We start from the raw sequence: 24128 nt of genomic DNA on the forward strand, positions 1-24128 counted from the left end.
CGAGCGCTTAAAAATAGGTAGTTCTGCCAAATAGCCCTTTACAGTGGCAACCTGAAGTCCCTGATTGGCCAAATGAAGCAAAAAGGACACCACCATTGGCGTGTCGCAAGCACAATGATCCACATTCTTAGCTCTGCACCAGCTGCAAAACGTATTCCAACAGCAGCAGTACAGAAACTTTGCTGCTGATCTTCGAAAGCAACACTTCTATTACGTCTTTCAATAGGTCCCAATCTTTGTAGCTCAACCTTTCAGTAACCAGGCGTGAAGGTTGAGAGTCCTGATCTCTGGGTGAAGAATCCGACCTCCCTCTTGCGAGAGCATGTCCTCTCTTTGGGGAAGACGAGTTGGAGGTCATCCATTCCCCTATTGTGGCTACCATCTACTGGCCACCTGGCCAGATCTCCTCCTTCCTGTCTGAGTGGGCGGACCTCTCCTCCTCCCTCCTAGTCTCGACCACTGAACTCCTCCGTCTTGGAGACTTCAACATCTACCTGGTTGTTTCCAGTCCTTCCTCTGGGCTCTTTTTTGCGACATTTGCGACTCTCGCTCACTCTCTATTCTCCCCTCTGACCCGACTCACTCTGCAGGGCACACTCTGGCTGTTCTGATCTCCTCAGACCTTACCCTTTCTATCCCTCTCACCACTCCTCTCTCCTTGAGCGATCACTTTCTCCTTTCTTTCCCACTCACCCTCTCTACCCCCTCAGGCCAAGCCAACTCCATCACTGCCACCCACCTTCTCGGTCATCTGACCCATGAAGCGTGTGTCAGTCGAGGCTTTCGCCACCACTTTCATACCCTCCCCCCCTTTGGCTGACTCACACCCTGACACAGCCCTTTCCATGCTCCACTCTGCTATATCTGATACTCTCGATGTTCTTGCCCCCATCATGAGGCTCTGCCTGAAGCCCAAAGTCAAGTGCAACTCCTGGTACAACTCAGACCTTGTCACCATTAAACGCAAGTGCAGGGTGGCTGAGAGGAAATGGCGTGCTTCATGTACATCCTCTGACAAACTGGCCTGCCGTCTGCTCCAAAGGCAATAGCAGATCTGTGTCCGCACCAAGAACGGAGCTCACGTCCAAGCCAGTGTCTTCGCGGCATGTAATAACTCGGCTGAACTCTTCAAAATCTGCAAGGAACTGGCCAATCCTGCCAGAGTCTCCACCTCTCCTGTCCCTTCCCAGGCCCTCTGCACGGCACTGGCTTCTCATTTCATCTCTAAAACTCAGGACACCATGTCCTCTCTCTCCACCCCCCTCCCTCCCTCCCTCTATTCCCTCCTCTTCCTCTGGCCCTTCTTCGGCCAGCTCTCCTCACCTCCTTCACTGCCTTTCCCCTGTTCTCCCCAGACAAGGTTTCTAGACAAGTCCGATCTATGAAAGTCTCATCAAAACAAGTTCATCCATCTTCCTCCAAAACCACCAAGCCCCACATTGACTCCCTGGCTCCTGACCTGGCCGACTTCTGCAACCACTCCTTCGCCACTGGAGTCTTCCCTTCCCCCCTAAAGCACTCCCTTGTGCACCCTCTCCTTAAGAAACCCTTTGCCAACCCGTCCTGTCCGGCTAACTATCGCCCAATCTCCATCACTCCTTTCCTGGGAAAACTCTCCATGATCATCAATCTGGCTTCAGAGCTGCCAGAAGCACGGAAATTGCTCTCATGAACATCTGTGAAGACCTGCTCTCCAACCTTGATTCGAACACCCCCTGTATCCTCATCTTACTTGATCGCTCTTCTGCCTTTGACACAGTCAACCATGCCATCCTACTCAACCGGCTCTGTGATAACCTGCGTATCACCGGTCAGGCCTTGGTGTGGCGGACTTCTTTCCTCTCTGATCGACCCTCCCAGGTTCATCTTGGGTCCTTCCTCTCCTCTATCTCTACCTCTACCTCTACCTGTGGTGTTCCCCAGGGGTCTAACCTCTCTCCCTGGCTGTTCAATCAATACCTGGCACTTCTTGCCCACCGCATTGCCGAGCTCTGCCCCAACTTCCAGTGCTATGCGGATGACACTCAGCTCATTTTCAGGTTACCCTCAGCCACCTCATTTTTTTATTTCATTTATTCATTTTTGGATTTGTAGAGCGCACTACAGCCCACAGGCATCGAGGCGCTATGAGAAGGCGTAAGAAGGCTTGATTAAGGGTTACATAAATGCGGCCCAACAGAGTACTACTTAGTACCGAATGTTTTGTTACATTAAGCATTTGAAACATATGGGTATGCAGCCCTTTCAAACAAAGAGCCTTGTTTTGATGGCATTGCGGAAAGCTCAGTGAGAATCAATTGACCGGATCTGAAATGGAAGGGTGTTCCAGAAGGAGGCAGCCATGGTGGAGAAGCTCGTGCCAACCGCAGGCACTCTTCGTGTGCGAGGAAAAGTGATTTGGTTAGAGTAAGCTCTTCTAGAGGCACTAGATGGAGTGTGTCTGATGATTCTTTGAGCCAGGTGAGGAGGGGCAAGGTCATGGAGACATTTGTGTGTCAAGGCGAGGATTTTAAAGACAATCGTTCCTTGACCGGGAGCCAGTGAACGTGCCTTCTGATCCCAGAAATGTGGTCCCTACGTGAGATGCCTGTTGCAGCCCTCAGGGCATTGTTCTGAGCTAGTTGAAGTTTGGCAAGATTCTTATGAGAGGTCTCAACAAAAAGGGGATTACAGTAGTCAAGCCTCGAGCCAATAAATGCCCTAGCGATGGTGAGGCAATTTTCTTGGGACAAATGCCCTAGCGATGGTGAGGCAATTCTCTTGGGACAGGAAGGGTCTGGCTGCATTAAGCAGTTTGGAGTGATAAGCTGCGGTCGATGCAATAGCACTGACTTGTCTATCCATAGTCCAATTAGGTTCAAGGTAAACGCCCAATGTCTTGATGACGTGAGATGGTGATGGGAATGTTATCAACGGTGAAGGAACAGTATTGCTTGTACAGTTTACCCAGCGTGGAGGGGGAACCATTCAGCATAAGTTCAGTTTTCTCACTGTTGAGACATAACCAGTTTTCAGCCATCCAAGATTGGATCGTGGAGTAAATGGAGTTGAGGGTGTTCATGTCCGCTGAACAGTCTCCCGAAAGGGGGATGAGCACCTGAGTGTCATCTGCATAGTTAGTGTATGAGATGCCCAGGGAGTCCAATATTCTGAACAGAGGCCTCGTGAAGAGGTTGTAGAGGGTGGGAGCTGTGCATGAGCCCTTTGGAACCCCACATTTAATGTGACTAAGGTTGGCACTTGAGGTTTCTGAATAGACCTTCATCACTCTTCCGCCATCCAGGAGTGGTGTGCCGCCAATGATCTTTGCCTTAATGCCAGTAAGACCGAGATTCTCCTCATCGGCACACCCTCTCCTTTCCTGTCACTCTCTGGCCGGCCTCTCTAGGCCCTCTTCTGCTCCCACCTGTGAGGCTAAAAACTTTGGGGTCATCTTCGACTCTACACTCTCCTTCTCTCCTCACATCTCTGACGTCTCTAAGAAGTCACACAACCAGCTGCACCTCCTCAGAGGTATTCTTCCTTTCCTCTCTTCCCCCAGAAGCTCACTGTCTCCAGAGCTCTGGTTCTCTCTAGTCTGGACTACTGCAACAGCCTCTTTCTAAATCTGCCTGCTACTACTCTCCGCCCTCTGCAACTCATCCAGAACAGGACTGCAAGACTTGTCCTTGGCCTCAAGGCCAGGGATCATCTCTCCAGGACTGAAATCCTCCCAGTGGCAGCGAGGATCAAGTTCAAAACCCTCTGCACCGTCCTTAAGGCCTTCTGTGCCTTCTTGGGGAGCCGCTCGCAATCCTGACCGGCGAACTGGAAGGACGTGTTCCAGAGGAGCTCCGGTGGCAAGCCTACGCCGGGCGTTTTCCACCCTCCGCCTGCAAAACCCCAGGCCCCGCGTACATGTTGAGATAAGTACAATTTACTTACCTAGCGCTGACAGCCCGATGTACTCGAGGGGACCACGTAGTAGTAGCGGCACCTAAACCCATCGGCCCGCACCTAACAGGAAGCGCAAACAGCCTAGAAGGGAACACTAGATGTTATAACATCATTAACCCTGCATGAGATTTGAACTAACAACGCCCGCATGCGTTAGACAACACAAACTTGTATTCGCATGAATCCTGAGCTGCGATTCCACTGCACGGAGTAACCAATACTAGAACGAAAACCCCTAAGCTCAGTCACACGCACTGTGCGTACTTGTATTGACTCTATTCTTGCTCATTGCATACACATGAGAAACTGGTGAAGCCTTGTGGCCAACCAACACGAAAAGGCCAGAAAAGCCAATGGACTCAGGCAGAAACCGAAGCTAAGTGCATTTCAGATTTACCTTTGGGGGATTGCCACTGGTACTGCATGAAGTTAATGCAGAATTGTAACCCCGCATGCTGCAATGTGGGGGCTTGTCTAAAACCGTACATGAGTTAATGTAAGGTTATATTACAGGTGTTTCCAGGAAATATGTGAATGTCCTGGTAAGGGCTCCAGCACAAAAGCCCAGGTTAAACTCAGACATACAGTAAGACTGAGTGTGAGAAGAGTGCAGGAGTGCAAGGGCGGAGTATTCTTGGAGCAGGAACCGAGGAGCATGCGACCCTACTACCCCCCCCTTCCCATCCAAAACTTCTACCTATCCCTCTTTCCGGTGTTCCTAACTTCCCCTGCCTATCCATCCGACAGACCCTAACCCTCTTTTCCCGAAGGGTCAAGGTGGTCTGTGTTGTCAGTTCCCAGGTGCTAAAACCTAACGGGGAGGGAGGCGTTTGTGCTGCCTCTGCGCCAGGAAGAAGCAAGCTCTGACAGGAACCTTGAGGAAGTGGCTCCCTGGTAGATGATCTGGTGGCCTTTTTAAGATAGGGAGGCAGTAACCCTGGGCTACGATTTGCAAAGCCCAAGCATCGGAAATGATGCCCCGCCATTCTTCCAAATGCTGAATGAGCTAGCCCTCCAAAACAGTCCTGTGGACCAAGGTCTCAGAGGTTTTGGTTTGGCAGTGGCTGATGGCAAGTAGGCTGCCGCTTGGGCGGTCTTTCCATCACAGCCTCGCCCACCTCGAGGAAATCTTCTCTGGACCCTCTGGTTGGACTGGCCATTGTCCTTCCGAAAGAGGAGTAATAAAAAAAAAGAATCGACCCCTTCATCCTTGAGGAGTCAGATGGGCTTTCTGTGGTTGTTTAATTGCAGCGCTAAGCGACTTTGCCACCACTTTGGAAGTTTGGAGCTTCTCCAAGCACTCATCAACGTCGCTTCCAAATAGATGTTAACCATCGAAAGGCATGTTCAACAATCTTGACTGAACATCAGGCACATAGCCAGACTTTCACAGCCATGCAAATTTGCACGCAACAGTACTGGCTGCCATAGCCCTGCTTACACTGTCGGCAGAATCAATAGCAGACTGCAAAGACTCACACATGGCCTCCTTTCCAGCCTTAATATTCAGGAAGCCATTCCTTTCCTCCCCTTCGGATATGTTCATCAGCCATAGCTATGACATCCATACCGTAAAGGTATTTAGGTCAGGGCACAAGTAGAGTTACTGGACTCTAAAGCAATACTACTGGCAGAGAAAACTCTCTTGGCCAATGTATCAAACTTTTTGTCATCCCTCTCAGGTGATATAGTCTGGTTGGAGGCAGCCCTAGAAGATGAGGTAGCAACCTGCACTGCCAAACATTCAGGAGTGGGAGGTTTGGACAAAATATCTGGGTCCACACTTGGTTTATATTTTCTAGTGAGGTTTTTACCCACTTCAGGGTTAGTATCTGGGGCTTCCTAATTGGCCATTACCCTACTCTTTATGGCAGTGTGGAATGGCAAATTAGGATCCTTTCAAGGACCTTTATCCAATACATCAGTAAGGTAATCCTACTGGTAAACCATGGCAGGCCTTCTCCATCCAAGATATTCAGTGACTCATACGTGACCTGTAAAAGGCCACTGCAAGATCAGAGTGTTCCGAAGTAGCGAAATCCACCACAAGAGAGGTATCAAGGCCGTTTGTAAGAGTCTATCAAATGTTCTATCCTAGACCAGTCTGAAATCAGAGCCTCAGGAACATTTCGAGTCCAAAAGGAGGGGTTAACTGGTCAGAAGGCTCATCCTTCTAAAAAATTGAAGAGTTTGGGCCTCATTATGAGTCAGCCGGTCCGGAAACAACAGTGGCGGTAAATCCGCTGCCACTGTTGTTTCTGGACCGGCTGATTCCAAGTCCTGCAGGCGGGAGGTGTCACTCCCGCCAGGTCTGACCTGGCGGAAGTAACACCACCCGCCTGCAGGAGCACATGGAAACACCGGCTCCGTCATAGACAGAACCAGTGTTTCCATGGTCCCCATCCCCATGGAGTCCTATGGGACTCCATGGGAATGGGGATTTACAGAATTCCGCCTCCGGAATTACAGGGTCACTGGGCTTGTAATGCCCCGGTGATTCTGGCAATCACGGAGGCGGAATGGTTATACCGGTCAGGCGGCGGCCTGCCGGTTTTTCCGGCACGGCTACCGCCAGAATCGTAATGAGGCCCGGCTACCGCCGGAATCGTAATGAGGCCCATTGAATTAGTCTTTCTTCGGGAGAGGTATAAAAACCTTCACTGATTCCGTCAATGGCTTATATGCCGAAAGCTTCAACGTCGAAGAACTCGACCCTTGACTCAATGGAATTACTGAGGAATGAGGCCTGGACCTTTCCTTGCCTTGAGGTTTAGAATCCACTCAAGGGGTCGAAGGCTTTAAGACCGGCCTTGAAGCACCTTCTCTGCCTTATGATGTGCAATGTTGTCATGAGCCTACTTTGGCTCTTTGGCAGGGACAGGAGAAGCCGCCTTCTCAAATATGTTTTACATGCAGAGGCGAACATGCTCCCACTCGGCCGACTTACCTGGACATTTAACTTTATGATTGGGAGAGGAGTCAGAAGACGACAAGCTGGACATACGTCTTTTCTTGGCTTCCTTTCGAGAAGCTGAAGATGAGTCGTGCAATCCATTTCTAGAGGGCGAGCGCTTCTTGTAGCGCTTCCGCAGCAAAGAATCACTGCTCGAACTCCTTTCATCCGAAGTTGCTCTCTTATAAGGAGTCTTCGATGGGGATTTGGATAAGGGCCTACCCGCAGTGAGTTTCGCCTTCCTCTCTTTTAATGCCTTCGCTGTCATACGATTCCGTCTTGTGCTCGATGCCAAGACACCATAGGCAAAAGCGGTGTAGGTCAGTGATGGACATTTTGGTCTCACAATTGGCACACCTCTTAAAACCCATTTTAGGAGTCGACATTTCGAGGAAAAAAACGTTGAAGATGACAAACCATCCAAAGAGAACTGTGCAGTTGAAAAAAGGAACTGAACTAACAGGCACAGTGCATGCTATATATACAATCGGTGACAACATGTTCGAAGGTGGACAGAGTCCGTCAATGGACATATAGTCGATAACAAACAGTGCCCTCTACGGAGAGAAATTATTTTCCGAAACAGCCAGCGCTGGAAGGAGATATCAAAGATGAGGAATACGTGGGAAGAAACAATCCATTTGAAATTGTGTCCATAGGACTCCAGAAGATTTTTTTGCTACCCAGTGATGCTGACGTTAGACGACTTGGCACTGAGACATTTTTGCCAGATCTTGCCAGCTTCTGCCAGGATGTCCTTCTGTATGTGTATAGTGGATCTACTGGCGGATCCGAGGGCCAGGACCTCCGAATGGATACCTGACTCTTGTTGAGGTTCTTAAGAAATGGAAACGCCAAAGAACTCTGGCAGGCCAAGCATCCGGTCATGGGAGACATTTGGGGATTGAGAAATGTCATCCTCTCATTTGACGAACCCCTGTCCTGTGGGTCAGCCTGTTCCTGCTGGTCAGGAGTGCTGAGATCATTGTTATGGACAGAGATCGCAGCTGGTGGCTGCTGAGGTAACAGAGCCTCTGGGAGTCGGTGATTGCATTGGTGCCAATGGAAACAGTTGGTGTGCCGGCATAAGCAGCAAAGGCAGAGCTGAAGGAGGGTGTATGCAGCCTATGCAGAAACAGAACAAGCATAGACAACCCCTTAAGGTGGGCCTTAACCACATGCTCAGGGGAATTCTTGTAAGCCCCAATGGCCGCCAAATAAGTGCGGCAAGTATCCATCAGAACTCCTGAACGATCCAGGTGCACTGAAAAAGCTAGTATGTAATCCAGAGGACATGTGGCATGGCCCAGACCCTTGTCACGAGCCCAATGGCAGAACTTAGTCGATTTACTGTTATACTGGGACCAAGTCAAGGGCCTCTTGGCCTGCTGAATGATGTCCCAGTTGTCATCTGAAAATTGAGTATGTTGAAGCCGCAGCTGGTCAGGAACCAGGATACCATTGCCAGTTTGACTGAGTCCGGATGCTGAACTGCCCTAGCCTGCTGTGCAAGGAGTCTCCTGCTGGAGATCGGAAGGTGGATGCGTCCCTGGGAGCGCAACTGCAGCAGATTCGAAAAACCAGGGTCTCGAAGGCCAGTGGGGGGGGCAATCAGGGTGAGGCTGCAACCCATCGAAGCCCGAAACTTGTGGCAGGTCTGTTGGAGCAAAGGGGTGGCCGGGATCCCACAACACCTGCAACCGTGCCAAAAGATCTGGAAGGGATCTCCCAGAGTACCCCGATCCCGTCCTGCCCATGAAGAAAACTGGGGGGCACTTGGAATTTAGAGGGGATGCGAACAAATCCAGGTCTGCAAACCCCCAATGTTGGAACAGGGGCAACAAAGAGTCAGTGCGCAACTCCCACTCGTAGGTGTTGAACCCCAAGCGACTCAGCTGGTCTGCTTCTGCATTGCTGTCCCCTACGAGGTGGACTGCTGAAATCCAAACTCCCTCAGTCAGGGCACATTCCCAGATTGATACCGCCTCCATGCAGAGGAGGGGCGGGGGAAGAGGTTCCTCCCTGCTTTTTTGGGTAAACGGGTAAAACATCGTAGTAGAATTGTCCATCCTGACCAGAGCAGACATTTCCCTGATGAGGGGCAAAACCGCCTTGAGGGAAAGGCCCACTGCCCTGAGCTCAAGCAGATGGGTATGCAGGAGGCCTTCCGTCCCGAACCATGCGCCATGAATTGCGTAGCCCTCCAGCGTAGTCCCCCAGCTCGAAAGGGAGGTGTCCGTCGTCACCACCAGGGTAGGATCCGGTCAGGTGAAGGGGGCTCCCACTGAAACATTGCCATCCACCATTGAAGATCGGGCAGTAGGAGCAGTAGTATTGGGATCCTGTCCGACTCTGATCCCAACTGGCCGCCAGGTGGAGCTGGAAGCGCCTCATCTTGAGGCGAGCATGCTGTGCAGTGAGCACGCAGGAGGCCATCAGGGCCAGAATATGCTAGAGCAGTTGTTCAGAAAGGAGGGACAGGAGCCTCTCGGGTGTAGAGAACAGCTGCTGAACCATAGTATCCCAACACACCGCTAGGACGACCAGATCCTGAGATGGGCACAACTATAACTTCCTATGGTTGAGGGAGAAGCCCAGCTGATGAAGGATATTCACCAATCTCTGGCAGGAATGCAACACTCCGTCGGGTAACCCCGCCGTCATCAGCCAGTCGTCCAAAAGAGGGTACAGATGATGGCCTTCCAAACGGAGAACGCCCGCCACTGAGTTCAATGAAAAAAACGAGGAGCTGAGTACAGGCCGTAGGGCAGTACCTTGTACTGAAACTGGTACGACAATCGTGAAACGCAGAAACGTACGATGCAGTTGGTAGATGGGTACATGCAGGTAAGCATCCTTGAGGTCTAGGGAACACATCCAGTCCCCTGCACACAGAGACTCGGCTATGTGCGCTGGGGTATTCATATTGAAGCGTTTCAGCAGTAAAGACAGATTTAGAAATGACTGGTTCAGGAAAACCTCGGCCAGCCTGGTTGTTCTCGGGTACGGCAAAAAGCCCCTTTCTGAAAGAGGAATCGATTCCATCGCCTGCATCTCCAAGAGCGAAAGGGCCTCCCATAAAAGCGCAAGGGACTCGATCTGACGAAGAGGAGGAGAGGATGGTAGAGGCAAAGGAAGAGGAAGACTGAAACCTGTGGAGACTGCATATAAGATCCATAGGTTGCTGACGCTTGCAGGATTCCTGGATAGGTGCCAAATGGTCCGCAAGAGGTGAGCTGTGTTCCCCGACCTTGACGTCACTGCTTCTTGGTGTCCGAGACAGGGGCGGGAAAGGGGAAAAATCCATGCGAAATCCTCTGCTGCTTCCTCCTGTTGCCTCTGGGTGAACTGTCAGGCCTCTGTGTACCGCAGTCCCGAAACCCATTGAACCATTGAAGCCGAAGAAAGTGCAGGGTTTGAACTTGGTCCTACCCTGGGACTGAGGGAAGGATTTCTATCCAGGTTTTGTCAGGATGGCCAAGGACTTGGAGGTTTGAGTGAAGGTTTTCTTCTTTGTCAACTCTTCATCGGTTGATGAATGAAAAGGGTCCACTCCCTCGAAGGGCAGATCCAGGATCCGCTCCTGCATATCAGATAAAAACTTTGTGGCGTGCATCCACGCAGTCGTCCTCATCTCGACACCAAGGCACAGCCCTCTGCTGGCTGTGTCGATGTGGGAGACCGAAGATTATATGAGGTCCTGCGCAATGGCCCGGGCATCTGCGCTCAGGACCCTGGTAACCGCAAGAAGGATTGGCGCTCGAGCATTAGACGACCATTCGCCCCGAGCCACCTGGCGACCTCCTACTTTTCATCTTTTAAAAATAAATAAGCTTGGTTATCTAACCAGGGAATGACTTCAATTACATTATTTTCCTAAGCATGTGCAAAGTGAGATACTATTAGGCTTGCAGTCTGTACTTGGCCATTGCACAGAAAAGGGGTCAGTGATCTTCCAATAAACACACCATTTGGGTCTATTATATATCATTCAAAGTTTTCAGAAGCACTTGTACTTCTGAAACGTTACTGCTTTTCTTTTCAATGCTTCTGACGCTGCTTTCTGACAACTTTAATTTTTTCTTTTTTTTTTCTTTTTTTTTTTGTTAAGAGGTGGGCATCCTATTGTATACGTTTATATGGGCGGGGAAAAAACGAGAATAGATAGGTCTACGCTGACCGTCCCTAATGCTCACAGGGGTTTTGGATTCCCTGATATCTTTAATTATTATAGAGCGGCACAACTCACTGGGATGATCTAGGGACATACTGGGCTTTCCTCAAGGACTGGGTAGCACACCCCAAGAAAGAAAGAGTTTTGGTATCCGTTAAAGGCAATCCCCCCAATAGTGTCTCACCCTTCATTGGAGGTGCTTTGGACGATTTGGATGAAAGACGAGAGGCTTTCCACATGGCCTTCCCCACAGAGGTCGGTATGGGGCCCGCCGCTAAACTTGGGTAATCAGGGCTTTAGACATTCCCAGGATTGGTCCGACAGGGGGCTGGATAGGGCCAGACTGCAATTTTATAGGGGTAAATTCAAGGGATAAAAGGAGGTCAGGGAAATGTTGGGAAATGGCAATTGTGGGATCTTCGAATACTTGCGCCTGAAGGGTTGCTTTACGTCCCCAGAAGTCAGGGAGATCCTCGAAAGGGATTTAACAGAGTTTAAGACAACATTGAACAAGCCCCCTTCCAGAAAAGGGATTATCTCAAAGTTATATAGAGCCTTGCTAACGAACGATCAAACGGGCAGACAGAACTTCATGAAATATTGGAATAACGTGGTAGGTGAGGAAATCCTTACAAATCTTTGTGAGAAAATACTGAAAGTGACATTCCACGGCAATCTATCCACCCAAGCCGTGGAGCATAATTTTGAGGTACTACATGGATGGCACAGGGACCCAATGAAGATATCCAAGATGTTTGCAAGGGTCTCCTTAATATGTGCATGCAATGTGGGCAAGTGGGTTCCTTCTAGTCAGAAGCACCTGGGAGGGGATTGAGGGGCACTCCATGGGGAAAAATGTGGTTGATACAGCAAGGTTTACCTCCTGGTCAAGCATATTTTCCTTTTGTTGACTGTGATCACTTTACGTACGCAACAGTGGACATTTTGGTGATTGGAATTTTGGGGTGAAGGTTGTATTAGTTTTATAACAAATTTTGGTAATCCCAATAAAAACATTTTTTTTTTAAAGGATGAAAAGTATGGAGGTGTAGATAGACAGGAATAATCCGATTTACCTTTTCTAGAAAATTAAAGCTTTGGACTGAATCCTCATTCACTTGCCAACGCATTGTGAATGTGAGCTGATGGTAAACCAAATTTACATATGGTGACGTGTGTGCTTTCACAAAAGTATGTATTTAAGTTAAATGAAGCTTTGACAATTGAATTGACCAGTGTAATGATTATTCATCATAGTAGTAGACGACGTTGGGATTTCAAAAAGAAAAGTAAATATGTATAATTTGTTTATATTTTAAGTTGATTTTATTACTGTTCTTTTTTTTCTCAATAAATAGACCTTTCTTTGCAACCCTGCATGTTTCTTGTCCTGAAAGAAGATTCAATGCTGTAGGGAACTGAAACTGTTAAACTGGTTTGTCCCAGGTTCATAAAAATAATTTCTTTAATAAATATAAATTGTGCACACCTGATTTGGGGTGGGTTGGAAATTCACAAAAACTAGATGTCGCCTGAGGAAATCATCCTACAATATACAGTTCTACCTATGTGGATTTAGCTTATAAACTTAAGTAGATTGGAGCAATACATTGATGACTTAAGTCAACAAAGAAATCCAAAATTTGCAAGCTGAAATTTTGCAAGACAGTACATTTTATCATTAGCTATTCACCCTTCTCTGTATCTGCCATATTGGGTTTAACACATTTTTACATTAAACTCATCATTGAAATGCATACTGAAAATACACATTTAACTACGCTACTGATTTGACTTGCATAAGTAACAACAGTTTCTAAAGAAATCATACACATAAGAGAAACAATAAAAACAAAATCTACCTATTATTTAACCACTTACCATCTCTATGGAGTTGTGCACATTCAACTGTCCAGGATGTTGGCAAAGGAGAAAGAGGTGATCTGGGAACACTGCCCTCTGACACTGGGGTGGCACTTGAGGGCCTGTAACTCGGTGGCTCTCGCATGTGGTTAGGGGAGGACGGTTCACTTCTGCCCACTGTCTGCAGGGCACGCCGGTCAGGTGAGTTGGCAAGAAGCTCCTTCAGGATGTTGATCGGAGAGATTGTAAGTTCCCAGTTGGTGATGCCGAAGTCTCTTAGGTGGGCTCTGGCATGACTGGAAAGTCCGGCTCGTGTATCAAAACCTGCCCCACAGAACTCACACCTCATCAGGCTGTAGGTACTGGGATCGAAGTTGGCCACTGTGAAAAAAGGAGAGTGCCCCATCAATGAACCACGCAGCAAACAGCTTGTGAGGGGGGCCACTGGCCAAACATATGCCCTTGTCACGATGCGCGCGCCGCGGCAGTGTCGGATATGTGGATACGCACCATGAGAAAGACCTTTAAGCGTGAAGGGGCGTCCCGTAAGTGGCCAGGGCACGTCATATCGTGGAGGTGGCTCCCCTACTGAGAGCGAGGAGATGGTTAGTCAAAAGGTACGCAATAATATGTACCATCTAGTTTTGAATTTAAGCTCTCTAGCACCTTGCATATATGAGCATCGTCAAACAGTTTTAATCTGTATACCCTCCTGATGACCAAAGACCTGTAACTAGCCTCATTCTACCACCATAGAATTGGGACCATGCATAACCTGCAAGAATTGAGGAGACACTAAATATGTTCACCATTGCTAAAGCATGTTGGCAAATACTGCGGTATGTCCCAACCAACTGTGCCTTCAGAATGGCCGATCACAATAGGATAGAGAGTGTAGCTTTGTGACAACTAAACAAGGTTTCGACAGCAACCTTTGAACACCCCCATCAATGTAGGTTTCAATGAAATGGAGGGTGCCTCCATTCACTGCCATCTGAGGCTGATCAGAAGTGCTTTCTGCATTATACTGAACTGACTCATTCTTAATAAACAAGGGCCTGAAATAAAACAAAAACTGAATTTTGTGAAGATGAGAATTTTAAAACATTACTACAAAATAAAGAACAGTGTAATACTTAATATTTCGTGCATATGGAGAATAACCAGGTTACTCACCGTAGTGATCACCTTACTCCTAGTCCATAGTCCCCTTTCCTCCATACTTACGGGGACATCTCTCAGTCCTGTGGGATGGAACCGGAGCACTTTGTAAAAGCATCCAAAATTTCCAAAAAGAAAATGTTCTTTTGTCCTTCCTCTCTTTCTACCCCGGGCCCAGCACACGGCCGTAACCCCGCCCATCTCGGTTCCGCCCGCGCATTGCCCATCAGTCCTTTTCTATCGCCGGGTCACAGACCATTTGGTAATAACAGAGGAACCTTATTAGAGGGGACGGCGGGCAGGCATATGGAGGAAAGGGGACTATGGACTAGGAGTAAGGTGGTCACTACGGTGAGTAACCTGATTATACTCCTACGTCCCGTCCCCTTTCCTCCATACTTATGGGAGATTCCCAAGCACTCCTTACAGGAACTATGGGTGGATGGAAAAAAACCCTTACTGGAACAGGTTCCTCAGCACAGCCTGACCAAACTGGGCATCAGCTCTTGAACTCAGGTCTAGACAATAATGTTTACAAAAAGCCGACGGGGAGGCCCAAGTAGCTGCCTTTGCGATGGTCTCCCAGGGGACATATTTCTGAAAGGCAACTGCGGCTGCCTTGCCCCGCACCAGGTGTGCATGAATACCTTTAGGAAGCTTCAGCCCTTGAACGGTGTAAGACTCCGTAATGAAGGCCGCGATCCATCGGGAGATGGTCGCCTTAGAGGCCTGCTTGCCTTGTGGATTACCAAAAGTGACAAACAGTTGAGAAGCTCGGAAGTCCTATCAAGATAGAATTTAAGAGCCCGTCTAACCTCCAGACAGTGTAGAACCCTTTCCGCCTCTGAAGCGCGGTTCGGAAAAAAGACCGGCAAGGTAATAGACTGGTTTAGATGAAATTCAGAAACCACCTTCAGCAAGAAAGCAGGGTTTGTCCGTAGGACCACCTTTTCCCTGTGAAAAGGCAAGATGGGATGTTTCACCGACAAAGCTTGGAGTTTGTTCACGCGCCTTGCCGAAGTGATGGCCATCAAAAAGGACACCTTCCATGAGAGGTGCTTGAGGTCCACCATGGCCATTGGTTCGAAAGGCTTATGGCACAACGCCGACAGGACCACATTTAGATCCCACGCCTGGTGCGGACTGCGAATCGGAGGAAAGAGGTGCATCAAGCCTACAAAATGTCTCTTATCCACTGGGTTAGCCAGAGAGTAAGAACATTGGTCCATAGATGGGCGGAAACGCCGAAAGGTAAGTTCTACATGATAAAACATGAACTCCCGACTCTGCTAGGTGGGATACAAAGGACAGTACCGTGGCAACTGTAGCCCGCCTTGGGTCCATCTGCTTGTCTAAACACCAATGACAGAACCTAAGCCATTTGCTTTTGTACTGGGACCTAGTCGAAGGTTTTCTGGCTGCCTGGATAATGCACATGTCATCCGCAGACAGGCCAAGATGCTCTAAAGACCTGAACTCAGGCACCACGCCGCCAAACTGAACGATTGTGTATGCCACAGTTCCCCCTGGTGAAGAAGATCGGGGGTCACCGATAATCTGATCGGCAGATACACTGACAGGTGTTTAAGTTCTGAGAACCAAAACCTGGCCGGCAACCACGGGGCAATGAGCAGGAGAGAACAGTTCATTGAGTTCTTCAATTTGCAAATCATCAGATGAAATAGAGGTAGAGGCGGGAAGGCATAAGCCCTCAAGTTGTGCCATGGAATCTCGAGAGCATCCCCCAGAGAGGAGGCTCCCAGCCAGTTTCTGGAGGCATACAGAGGAAGCTTCTTGTTTTCAGCCGTAGCGAAGAGGTCCACTTCCGGAGTGCCCCAGCACAGGAAAATCCATGAAAGGACCTCAGTTTTCAGTTCCTACTCATAGCTGACTATCGTCCGCCGACTGAGGGCATCTGCCGTGATATTCAGCTGGCCCGGAATGTGTACTGCCAGTAGCCAAACTCCATGTTGCACTACCCATTCCCAAATCTGGATGGACAGTTCTACGAGCGGGGGAGACTTGGTGCCCCCTTGCTTGTTGATGTAAAACATCGACATCGCATTGTCCATGCGAATCCGGAACACTTTGTTGGCTATGATCGGTCTTAATGCCTTGAGCGCTAGGAAGATCGCCAGGAGTTCCAGATGATTTATGTGGAGGAGCTTGTCCTGAGGCGACCAAAGATCCGAGACCTGAAGAAGATCCAAAGTCGAACCCCACCCGAGAAGGGAGGAGTCCGTCGTGACTGTTACCGTCGGAGTTGGGTCCTGAAACCGCGTCCCAACTAACAAGTTGCTGAGAGACGACCAACAGTCCAGGTCCACTCTCATGGAAGCCGGAATCGTTATCAACTTATAGTCCAGATCCACAGCCTGAAGCCAAGAACTCCGAAGAGCCATCTGAGTCCGCCTCATCTTGAGGCAAGCAAGAGGAAGCGCCAAAACACACAAAGCCATGAGGCCCAGAAGCCTCTGGAACCACCTGGCCGACATGCTCTCCGACTGAGCAAACATCTGACACGTGGCCAACAGATCTGCCATTCTGTCCCCGGTCAGGTACACTCTGCAGTCGATCGTGTTCCAGCGAAAACCCAGGAAGATCAAGTCCTCAGAGACCGTCATGGAAGATTTCTGCCAGTTCACCGACAGCCCGAGGTGGAACAGGAGCTGGAGGAGAGACTGAAGATTGCAGGCAGCTTCCAGTGGACAAGGGCTGGACAATGGCTGCGCAAGAGCCAGTCGTCCAAATACGGATATACATGGATACCCTGCGGTCAAAGATAGGACGCGATCACCGACATCATCTTCGTAAAGACACGTGGTGCCGAGCTTAGGCCAAAAGGAAGCACTCGAAACTGGAAATGCTCCTCTCCCACAGAGAAACTGATATATCTCCTGTGTGGACCACATATCAGGATATGCATGTAGGCGTCCTGAAGATCCACCACGCTGAGTCAGTCGCCCATCTGCAAGGAGGACCGAATCTGGCCGGGCGTGATCATCTTGAATTTCTCTTGGGGTAGGAATAGATTGAACTGGGAAAGGTCTAGGATGGTGCGCAGGCCAGCCTGGTTGGGTTTGGGCACCGTAAACAGCCGGGAGTAGAAGCCCTCCCCTCGCACCCTCAGGGGAACAGGTTCCACAGCTCTGAGGTCCAGCAGTTTCTGCACCTCAGCCTTTAGGGAGGGCGATCCCGACAGCTGGAAAGGAGGGTTGAAGGATGCGGTAGGGGCTAGGGGTAAGCGGGAGCCTGCCCGAGCGACTAACAAGACCCATCTGTCCACAGTGATGGTCTGCCACGCCTCCCAATGAGACGCAATGTGTCCTCCCACCGGGGTCTTGTGCGAGCGAGGAAAACTCATTTGGTAGGCTTTTCAGTGGTGTTACCACCTGAACCTGAAGAGGAGGCTGAGGAGCGGGAGAAAAACCTAGTCCGTTGCTGCCTCTGGTGGTTATTACCCAAAAGGGTATCTACTCTCAGAGATTTCCAGTCGAGGAAGCCCCTGAAACCAGAGGAGGGCCGGCTCTGCGACAGCGGTCTCTGGGTCCTGAAAGGGGTTTTAACGAGGACTGACAAGGACTTAACTGTCTGTGTGCTGTCCTTCGTTTTGATGAGCTCCACATCCGTTGTGGAATGAAAAAGCGCCTTACCATCAAACGGCAGGTCCAACACCTTCTCCTGCACCTATTTCGAGAACTTGGTGGCATGCAGCCATGCCTGTCGAGAGGTGTCAACACCCAGTAGAAGGCCCCAAGCCGACTTGTCGACGCGATGAGCCACAGCCTCAAGCAGATCCTGAGCCAAGACTCTGGCGTCAGATAAAACCGCCTTAAAGTCTTCCAGCTTCTCAACCGGAATGAATTCCTCGAACTCTGACAGACCTTTCCACATCTTCATGCCGGCCCCTGCTAACACTAGTTCTGCGTTGGCCTGCCGGAGCTGCAAGGCCGAATTAGCGAAAATCTTCCTCCCAAGGGAGTCCAACAGTTTGTCCTCTTCCCCTGAGTCGCCGTCATAGAAGAGGACTCTGCAGTCCTGGACTGAAAAGTGGCAGCGGCCACCACTGTGGAGGAGGGGGGCGGACAAGATGACAGAGCCACCTCTTCCGAAGAGTGCAGCCTGTAACGCGCGTCAATTTTCTTATTGACAAAAAGTCCAGAGTGTGGCTTTTCCCAGACCCTGTGGACCTCAGCCAAAACGTCCTTTTGCAAGAACAGGCCAGTACGCTCCGAAGGAGACAAAGTGAACGCGCCCGATAGCACACCCTCCTGCGGAGCGGGTGCCTCGGGCACTGGCACACCCAATAGGCACATCATGTCCAGTACCCGGTCATGAAAGGCTCTGATAGAGCGGGGCTGGTCCTCGCTGTCCTGCTCGCCCTGCGCATCACCCGACAGGTCAGGATCCTGCTGAACCATGTCAGGCACTGTCTTGTCCACGGGGGACAATGGGGGCAAGGGCGGAAGGGTCGGAGGAGGCTCCGTAGGCAAGGGCGGTGCCGGCGGAACCACTGGTAGAGCAGACCACCATTTTGGACTATCTCGTACATTGAACTCATTATCTAGGCTACTACACCTTAGCCTTCGAAGCATTTGCACTGTACGGTTTCTGCCCATCTAACTACAGTGGTAGCTTCGCATAATGTTAAGTTTATTCAGCATCTATTGCTCAATGGCCATGTCTACATTCCTTGTCACTAGCAATCAGAACTGTTACATTGGAGTCCCCCCCATGCGAGTCAGTACTCTTCCCACCTAATATGTCAGATGTAATTAACAACTCTGCCCATATCTGCTCAAAGTACCATGTCGTACCAGTAGCCTATGCTTCCCAGCCCAGCTCGACCAATGATAGAAATAAATTACGGGCCAGACTCAACAAATTACAAGAGCCGCCTAGAAGACTTCTCCCTCGCTAAAACATGAAATGAAACGCCAACATAATAGGGAATGTAATGCTACCAATTTCCCTCCTGCCCCACTAGCCATAACGAACTCCCAAAACTTTAAATCTAAGCTTAAGTCTAGTGCTAGAAGTATACCTAAATCTGTACATACCAAAGTGGAAACGGAAGCTCATTCTTACACAGGAGCGCTCCTTAATGTAAGACACTAGTTGCCCACGCCCTTGATACAGCTGACCTAATCACTGAAGCCAACCTGGACTTTATTGCTAAAACCGAGACCTTGCTACATAACGCGGCAGGGCTGTCACTTAGGTTGGCCATCCCCGACGGTTATACCATATCTAGGCAAGACCGAGAGGGCTCCCCGCGGAGGTGGGATTGCCATCATATCCGAAACAAACCTATCGTTAAGGCTAGCCCCCACCCAAACCTTGCAATCTTGTGAAGCCCTTACCGCTAAACTCCCTATAAACAACACCCAATCACTAACCATTCACCTAATCTACAGACCACCAGGCCCACTTGGGACCTTTGAGGACGATCTGCACAGCCTATTAACCAACAATGTCAAAACCACCTCACAACTGCTGGTACTAGGGGACTTTAACCTAGGATTTAATGACCAAGCAGATGTGCACGCTTCGACCGTTGCTAACACTCTCAACTCAATAGCACTATCCCAAACAATTAACACTCCTACTCATTTGAAGGGTAGAACACTAGATTGGGTCGCCGATTCCAACTGTACAGCCGCCATCTCTTCCATCTCGCTATTACCCTAAACCGACTATTCACTGGTGTCCTTTAATCTCCTAACCACCCAACCATCCACCATTGCCCTACCTACGGCACCCATCCTGTCTAACCAGAAATAAAAAGAACATGACAGTGGACAACATTATTCCTGCTCTCCTCCCAACTGTAAATGCACTGCCGGACAACTTAGACCCTAGTGCACTAGTTCACGAATACAATAAAATCATGCTTGATACTATGGACATAAATTGCGAACAAGTAAACCTAAGGCCCACTTAAATAAATGGTTCACGCCGGACCTCAAGGCCTTATGCCTAACAAAGAGAAAATCTGTATCGACCTGGAAACTATGCCCAACTGATGAGAATAAGGCTAACTGTGAAGAACCACCCACGCAAACTTGGTGATACCAGGATTCAGTTGAGCGCGTAGTGTAGCCGTAGAAGCCTTCCAGACAATGCAACTCCCAATAGTACAAAGGGACTATTTTAGAAGGGGAATTGCCCAGAAGATTGTAATGATTCGGAACACAGCTACCTAGACAAAGAACACAATGTCAGGAGTTGGTTTCATGAAATAGACACAAGCAAAGCGAAATAAATGTAGAACAAACAACGTACTCACGTAGTGAATACTTCTGGGCAAGGATAGTAAGCCAGAGGAGGGCCAGGATAACCAGGAGATCAGATTAGGTGCTTGTCAGTATAATGTTCTAGCAATGGAAGGGAGGATGAAAGGAAGTCCGTCCGACGATTCAGTTCCAAAAACAAGGACAATCCAACCTAAACCTATACCCGCCGGCACGCGGACGCCTAATGAAAAATGTCTGTGAATAATCCCAGTTCCTTGTGATGAGTTCCAAAAGAAATGTGCTCTGTGTGGAAGGTCCAAAGAACAGTGTTCAGAGTGACTGGATTTCCGAGGAAAGTGGGTTCCGTGAAAAATGTTTATCAAGCAAATATCAGAAAAATGCAGGAGAAAGATCCGAGACGCCAAATGCAAAAAGTGACAGGCAAAACTATGGTCGTTCGTTCCGAGGTCGAGTAACAAGTGGAATCCAATACGAGGTCAAGGGTTGTTCAAGATCAGTCCGTGAGACAAAAGCAGGGTCAAAGATTTAAGGCCAGACAAAAACACAGTAGGGAGCTCCAAAAGTCGAAAATTCAGAAGCAGCGTTCCGAATGCCGGGCGGAGATTTAAACAAATCACGTGACCGTGCGGGGAACGTTGCAATGCCGTAATCGTGCACGAATGTGCTCAGGCAACCAACGTTTCCACGGCAACCCCCAGCGTTGTCTGATACTCTGGAAACGCTTCGGCTCCGTGTGTGTTGCAATTGTGGAACGTGTAGTTTTAACATAACGCTTGATGGAACGGGGAGCAGCTGCTGATTTCCTGATCAGACCTGGTGTGCAGATATCCAGCATGCATTAGCAAATAAAATAAACACCCTCCAAAATAAAATCCAACTAAAAAAAGACTCACTAAACCTTCCTAATCAGCCCAAGTCACCGCCTAATGTTATCCTCAACGGCCATACCAACAAATTCTCCTTCACCAAAACCACCACAATAGAGGTAGAGAAAATCATCCTCTCCCTTAAACCCTCCAATTGTAAATGCGATATATGCCCAGCCCAGATAATAAAAGACGCTGCCAGAGATTTATCCCCTTTCATCTCCAAACTTATCAATGCCTCCTTCTCTACAGGCAACATCCCGGCCAACTTAAAACAATTCTGGGTGCTCCCGCTTTTCAAGAAGCAGACACTAGACCCTCTCATCCCTACTAATTACTGTCCGATTACCACGGTACCATTCTTACTGAAGATATTGGACAAAGTTGCCTACACACAAATTCAAAAACACCTTGAACTACATAAGTTACTGTGAGCTATACAATCTGGCTTCCGTCCATTACATGGAACTGAAACAGCCCTCATTGACTTAAAGACCCAAATAGATGAACTGAGAGATCAAGGAAAGACAGCACTCCTCCTCTTACTTGATCTCTCAGCTGCATTCAATCTTGTGGGCCACAAGGTCCTCTGCAGACATTTGGACTCTGCTGCTCATTTCTCCACCCAGGCTATCAGATGGATAGAATCCTTTCTGAGCGAGAGAACTAAGAGTTTTTTCCCCCTCGGCAGCAGCAGACCCTACACCTATCGCATGTGGAGTCCCCCAGGGCTCCTGTGTCTCCCCAACCTTATACAACATATTCACCAAACCTCTTTTCGATGATTTGGACCATCTAGGTATCACCTACACCAACTATGCAAACGATACACAGATTCTCCTCCCGCTTTCTGGGGATCATGGTAAGGACAGGGAGTTGGTGAATAGGGTGTATCTTATCATTCAGGCATGGATGGCATCCCATGGTCTTTGCCTGAATGATGACAAGACAGAGCTGATCATTCTGGGCACGCAGGCCAATATCAACAAATTAGGACTTGACTACTCCTCGTTCAGTATTGACGGCAATGTCATTAAGGTCTCTAGGGAGGTAAAAACGCTTGGTTTTTACCTTGATTCTACCATGTCATTCACTAAACAGGTTAACTCCTTAGCATCAACCACAGCATATACCTGTAAATTAATAAGAGCAATAAGAGCAGGTAAGCCCCTCCCATCCAACGATAGCTGTATGATCCTGTCGAGAGCTTTAATACTTTCCCGACTCGACTACTGTAATGCCCTTTACAGTGGTGCCAACAAAGCCATCACCCAAAGGCTACAAACTCTACATAACAATGCCCTAAGAGCTGCACTTGGTATAAATAAAAGGGAGCATATCTCCTCTATTAGACGCCAACATAAATGGCTTTCTACTGATAACACAATCCATCTAAAAATGATCTCCCTGACCCATAAAGCTCTCAACAATGCTGCTCCTAGCTACTTGACGGATAAAATAAAGAGAAAAATATCTAGCAGACCTACAAGAACTGCCAACTCCAATTGCCTGGTAGTACCAAGATTTAAACTCGCCAAAATTGGCGGCATCAGTTTCCCTGTGATAGTTGCCAAACTGTGGAATGCTTTGCCACATAACCTGAGAGCAGACCAACCGTTCTCACACTTCAGAAGGAACTTCATCAAACGCATCAATTCTAATAACTTGTAGACACCTCTTTAGATACCTCTGTATCTTTAGCCTAACTGGATTGTATATATGTATTATTAGAAATATATCAACAAATGTATATAACCTTAACATTGCATGGAAAACCTATTGCATCTTTTTATATGAATCATCTTTAACCATTTGCTTATACCTGCATCAGTGTAAAGTATGTATACTGTACATTTCTGCATCATTGTAAATTCTATAACACTGTAAATTCCAGATTCTTGTAACATTGTAAGCTTTGCATATTCCTTCTGCTGCGCTCGGTTACCTCTGGGTCTGGCGCGCATTATAAATTAATAAACAAACAAACAGGTGGAGCCGGAGGCGCTGGCAGGCATATCTCCCGAAAAAGACCCTTGAAATATTCTCTCATGGGGTCGGTACGCATGAGCCCCTGAAATTTGCCGAAAAAGGCGTCCTCCGGAGACGGTTTTGGAGCCGTCAGAGAAGGCCTCTCAGGAGGATAATTCCAAGGACGCAGCGGGGACGGTTGCCACATAGGCCCATCCCCCGAAGTGTCCACAAAAATCAAAGGTGCCAAACCAACAGGCAACGAGACATTGTGCAGGAGGGGCCCTCAGGCATTCCAATCATAAACTGGACGAAACGGATGCGTACAAGGAACTTTCTGTTCACCCACGGAACCAACTCCTACACCTGAGGCTGATGGCGTAGTTGTAGGGTGATTGCCCAAAATGGCAGCCGTGGTCGTGGCGGGAACTTCCGCCATTTTGCCATCACCTGAGGGGAACTGCGGCACGTGTGGAAGTGGGGCAGGGGTCCCCATCGGTGGGTCAGGAGTCTTAATCTTAGCCTTTATATAAGGAACCTCGGCCGAGCCGGTACTATGAGGCCTGGAATGTTTCAGCGACATACCAATACCCAAACTAGCCTTCACAGGAAGGACCTCGGCACTGCTGGTAAGGGAAGAACTCCTTGCCCCCTCAACGGTTCTGGCGTCACCACAAGAGCATGAACGGTGAGGAACAACCTTCACTGATAAGGCCTTGGCAGGCCTCTCAGAAATGTTGGTCGCTTTAGCCTCTGCACGAAGGACCTCGGACCCAGGTCCGGTAACAGCCTTACTAGCATGGGCATCGAACATCCATTCGGTAACACCAAGCCCACCCGAGGCCTTGAAGCGCACCCCGGTACTTTTGAGGGAAGCCGATAACGAAGCCTCAAAGCGAGCTGCGGTACCCCACGATTCAGTAGAACAGGGTCTACAGGTAGCCCCCACA

General features: G+C 48.9%; 1 protein-coding gene across 10 annotated transcripts in view; it reads right to left on the reverse strand.

Annotated features, from left to right (window-relative positions):
• WIZ (WIZ zinc finger) overlaps nucleotides 1-24128 on the reverse strand; it is a 1545343-nt gene that overhangs the window by 508465 nt on the left and 1012750 nt on the right. For 7 of the 10 annotated variants that reach the window (XM_069603913.1, XM_069603914.1, XM_069603910.1 and 4 more), the window contains 2 exons: nucleotides 13437-13514; nucleotides 12945-13307 (listed from right to left, as the gene is read on the reverse strand). In XM_069603913.1, the coding sequence (XP_069460014.1) occupies nucleotides 12945-13307; nucleotides 13437-13514 (441 nt within the window). The remainder of the gene's footprint in view (nucleotides 1-12944; nucleotides 13308-13436; nucleotides 13515-24128) is intronic. The other 3 variants (XM_069603912.1, XM_069603911.1, XM_069603909.1) reach the window with 2 other exon arrangements.

This window comes from Ambystoma mexicanum, chromosome 3q (genome assembly GCF_040938575.1).
Source record: "Ambystoma mexicanum isolate Mex_15411 chromosome 3q, UKY_AmexF1_1, whole genome shotgun sequence".
In the NCBI taxonomy this organism is placed as follows: domain Eukaryota; kingdom Metazoa; phylum Chordata; class Amphibia; order Caudata; family Ambystomatidae; genus Ambystoma; species Ambystoma mexicanum.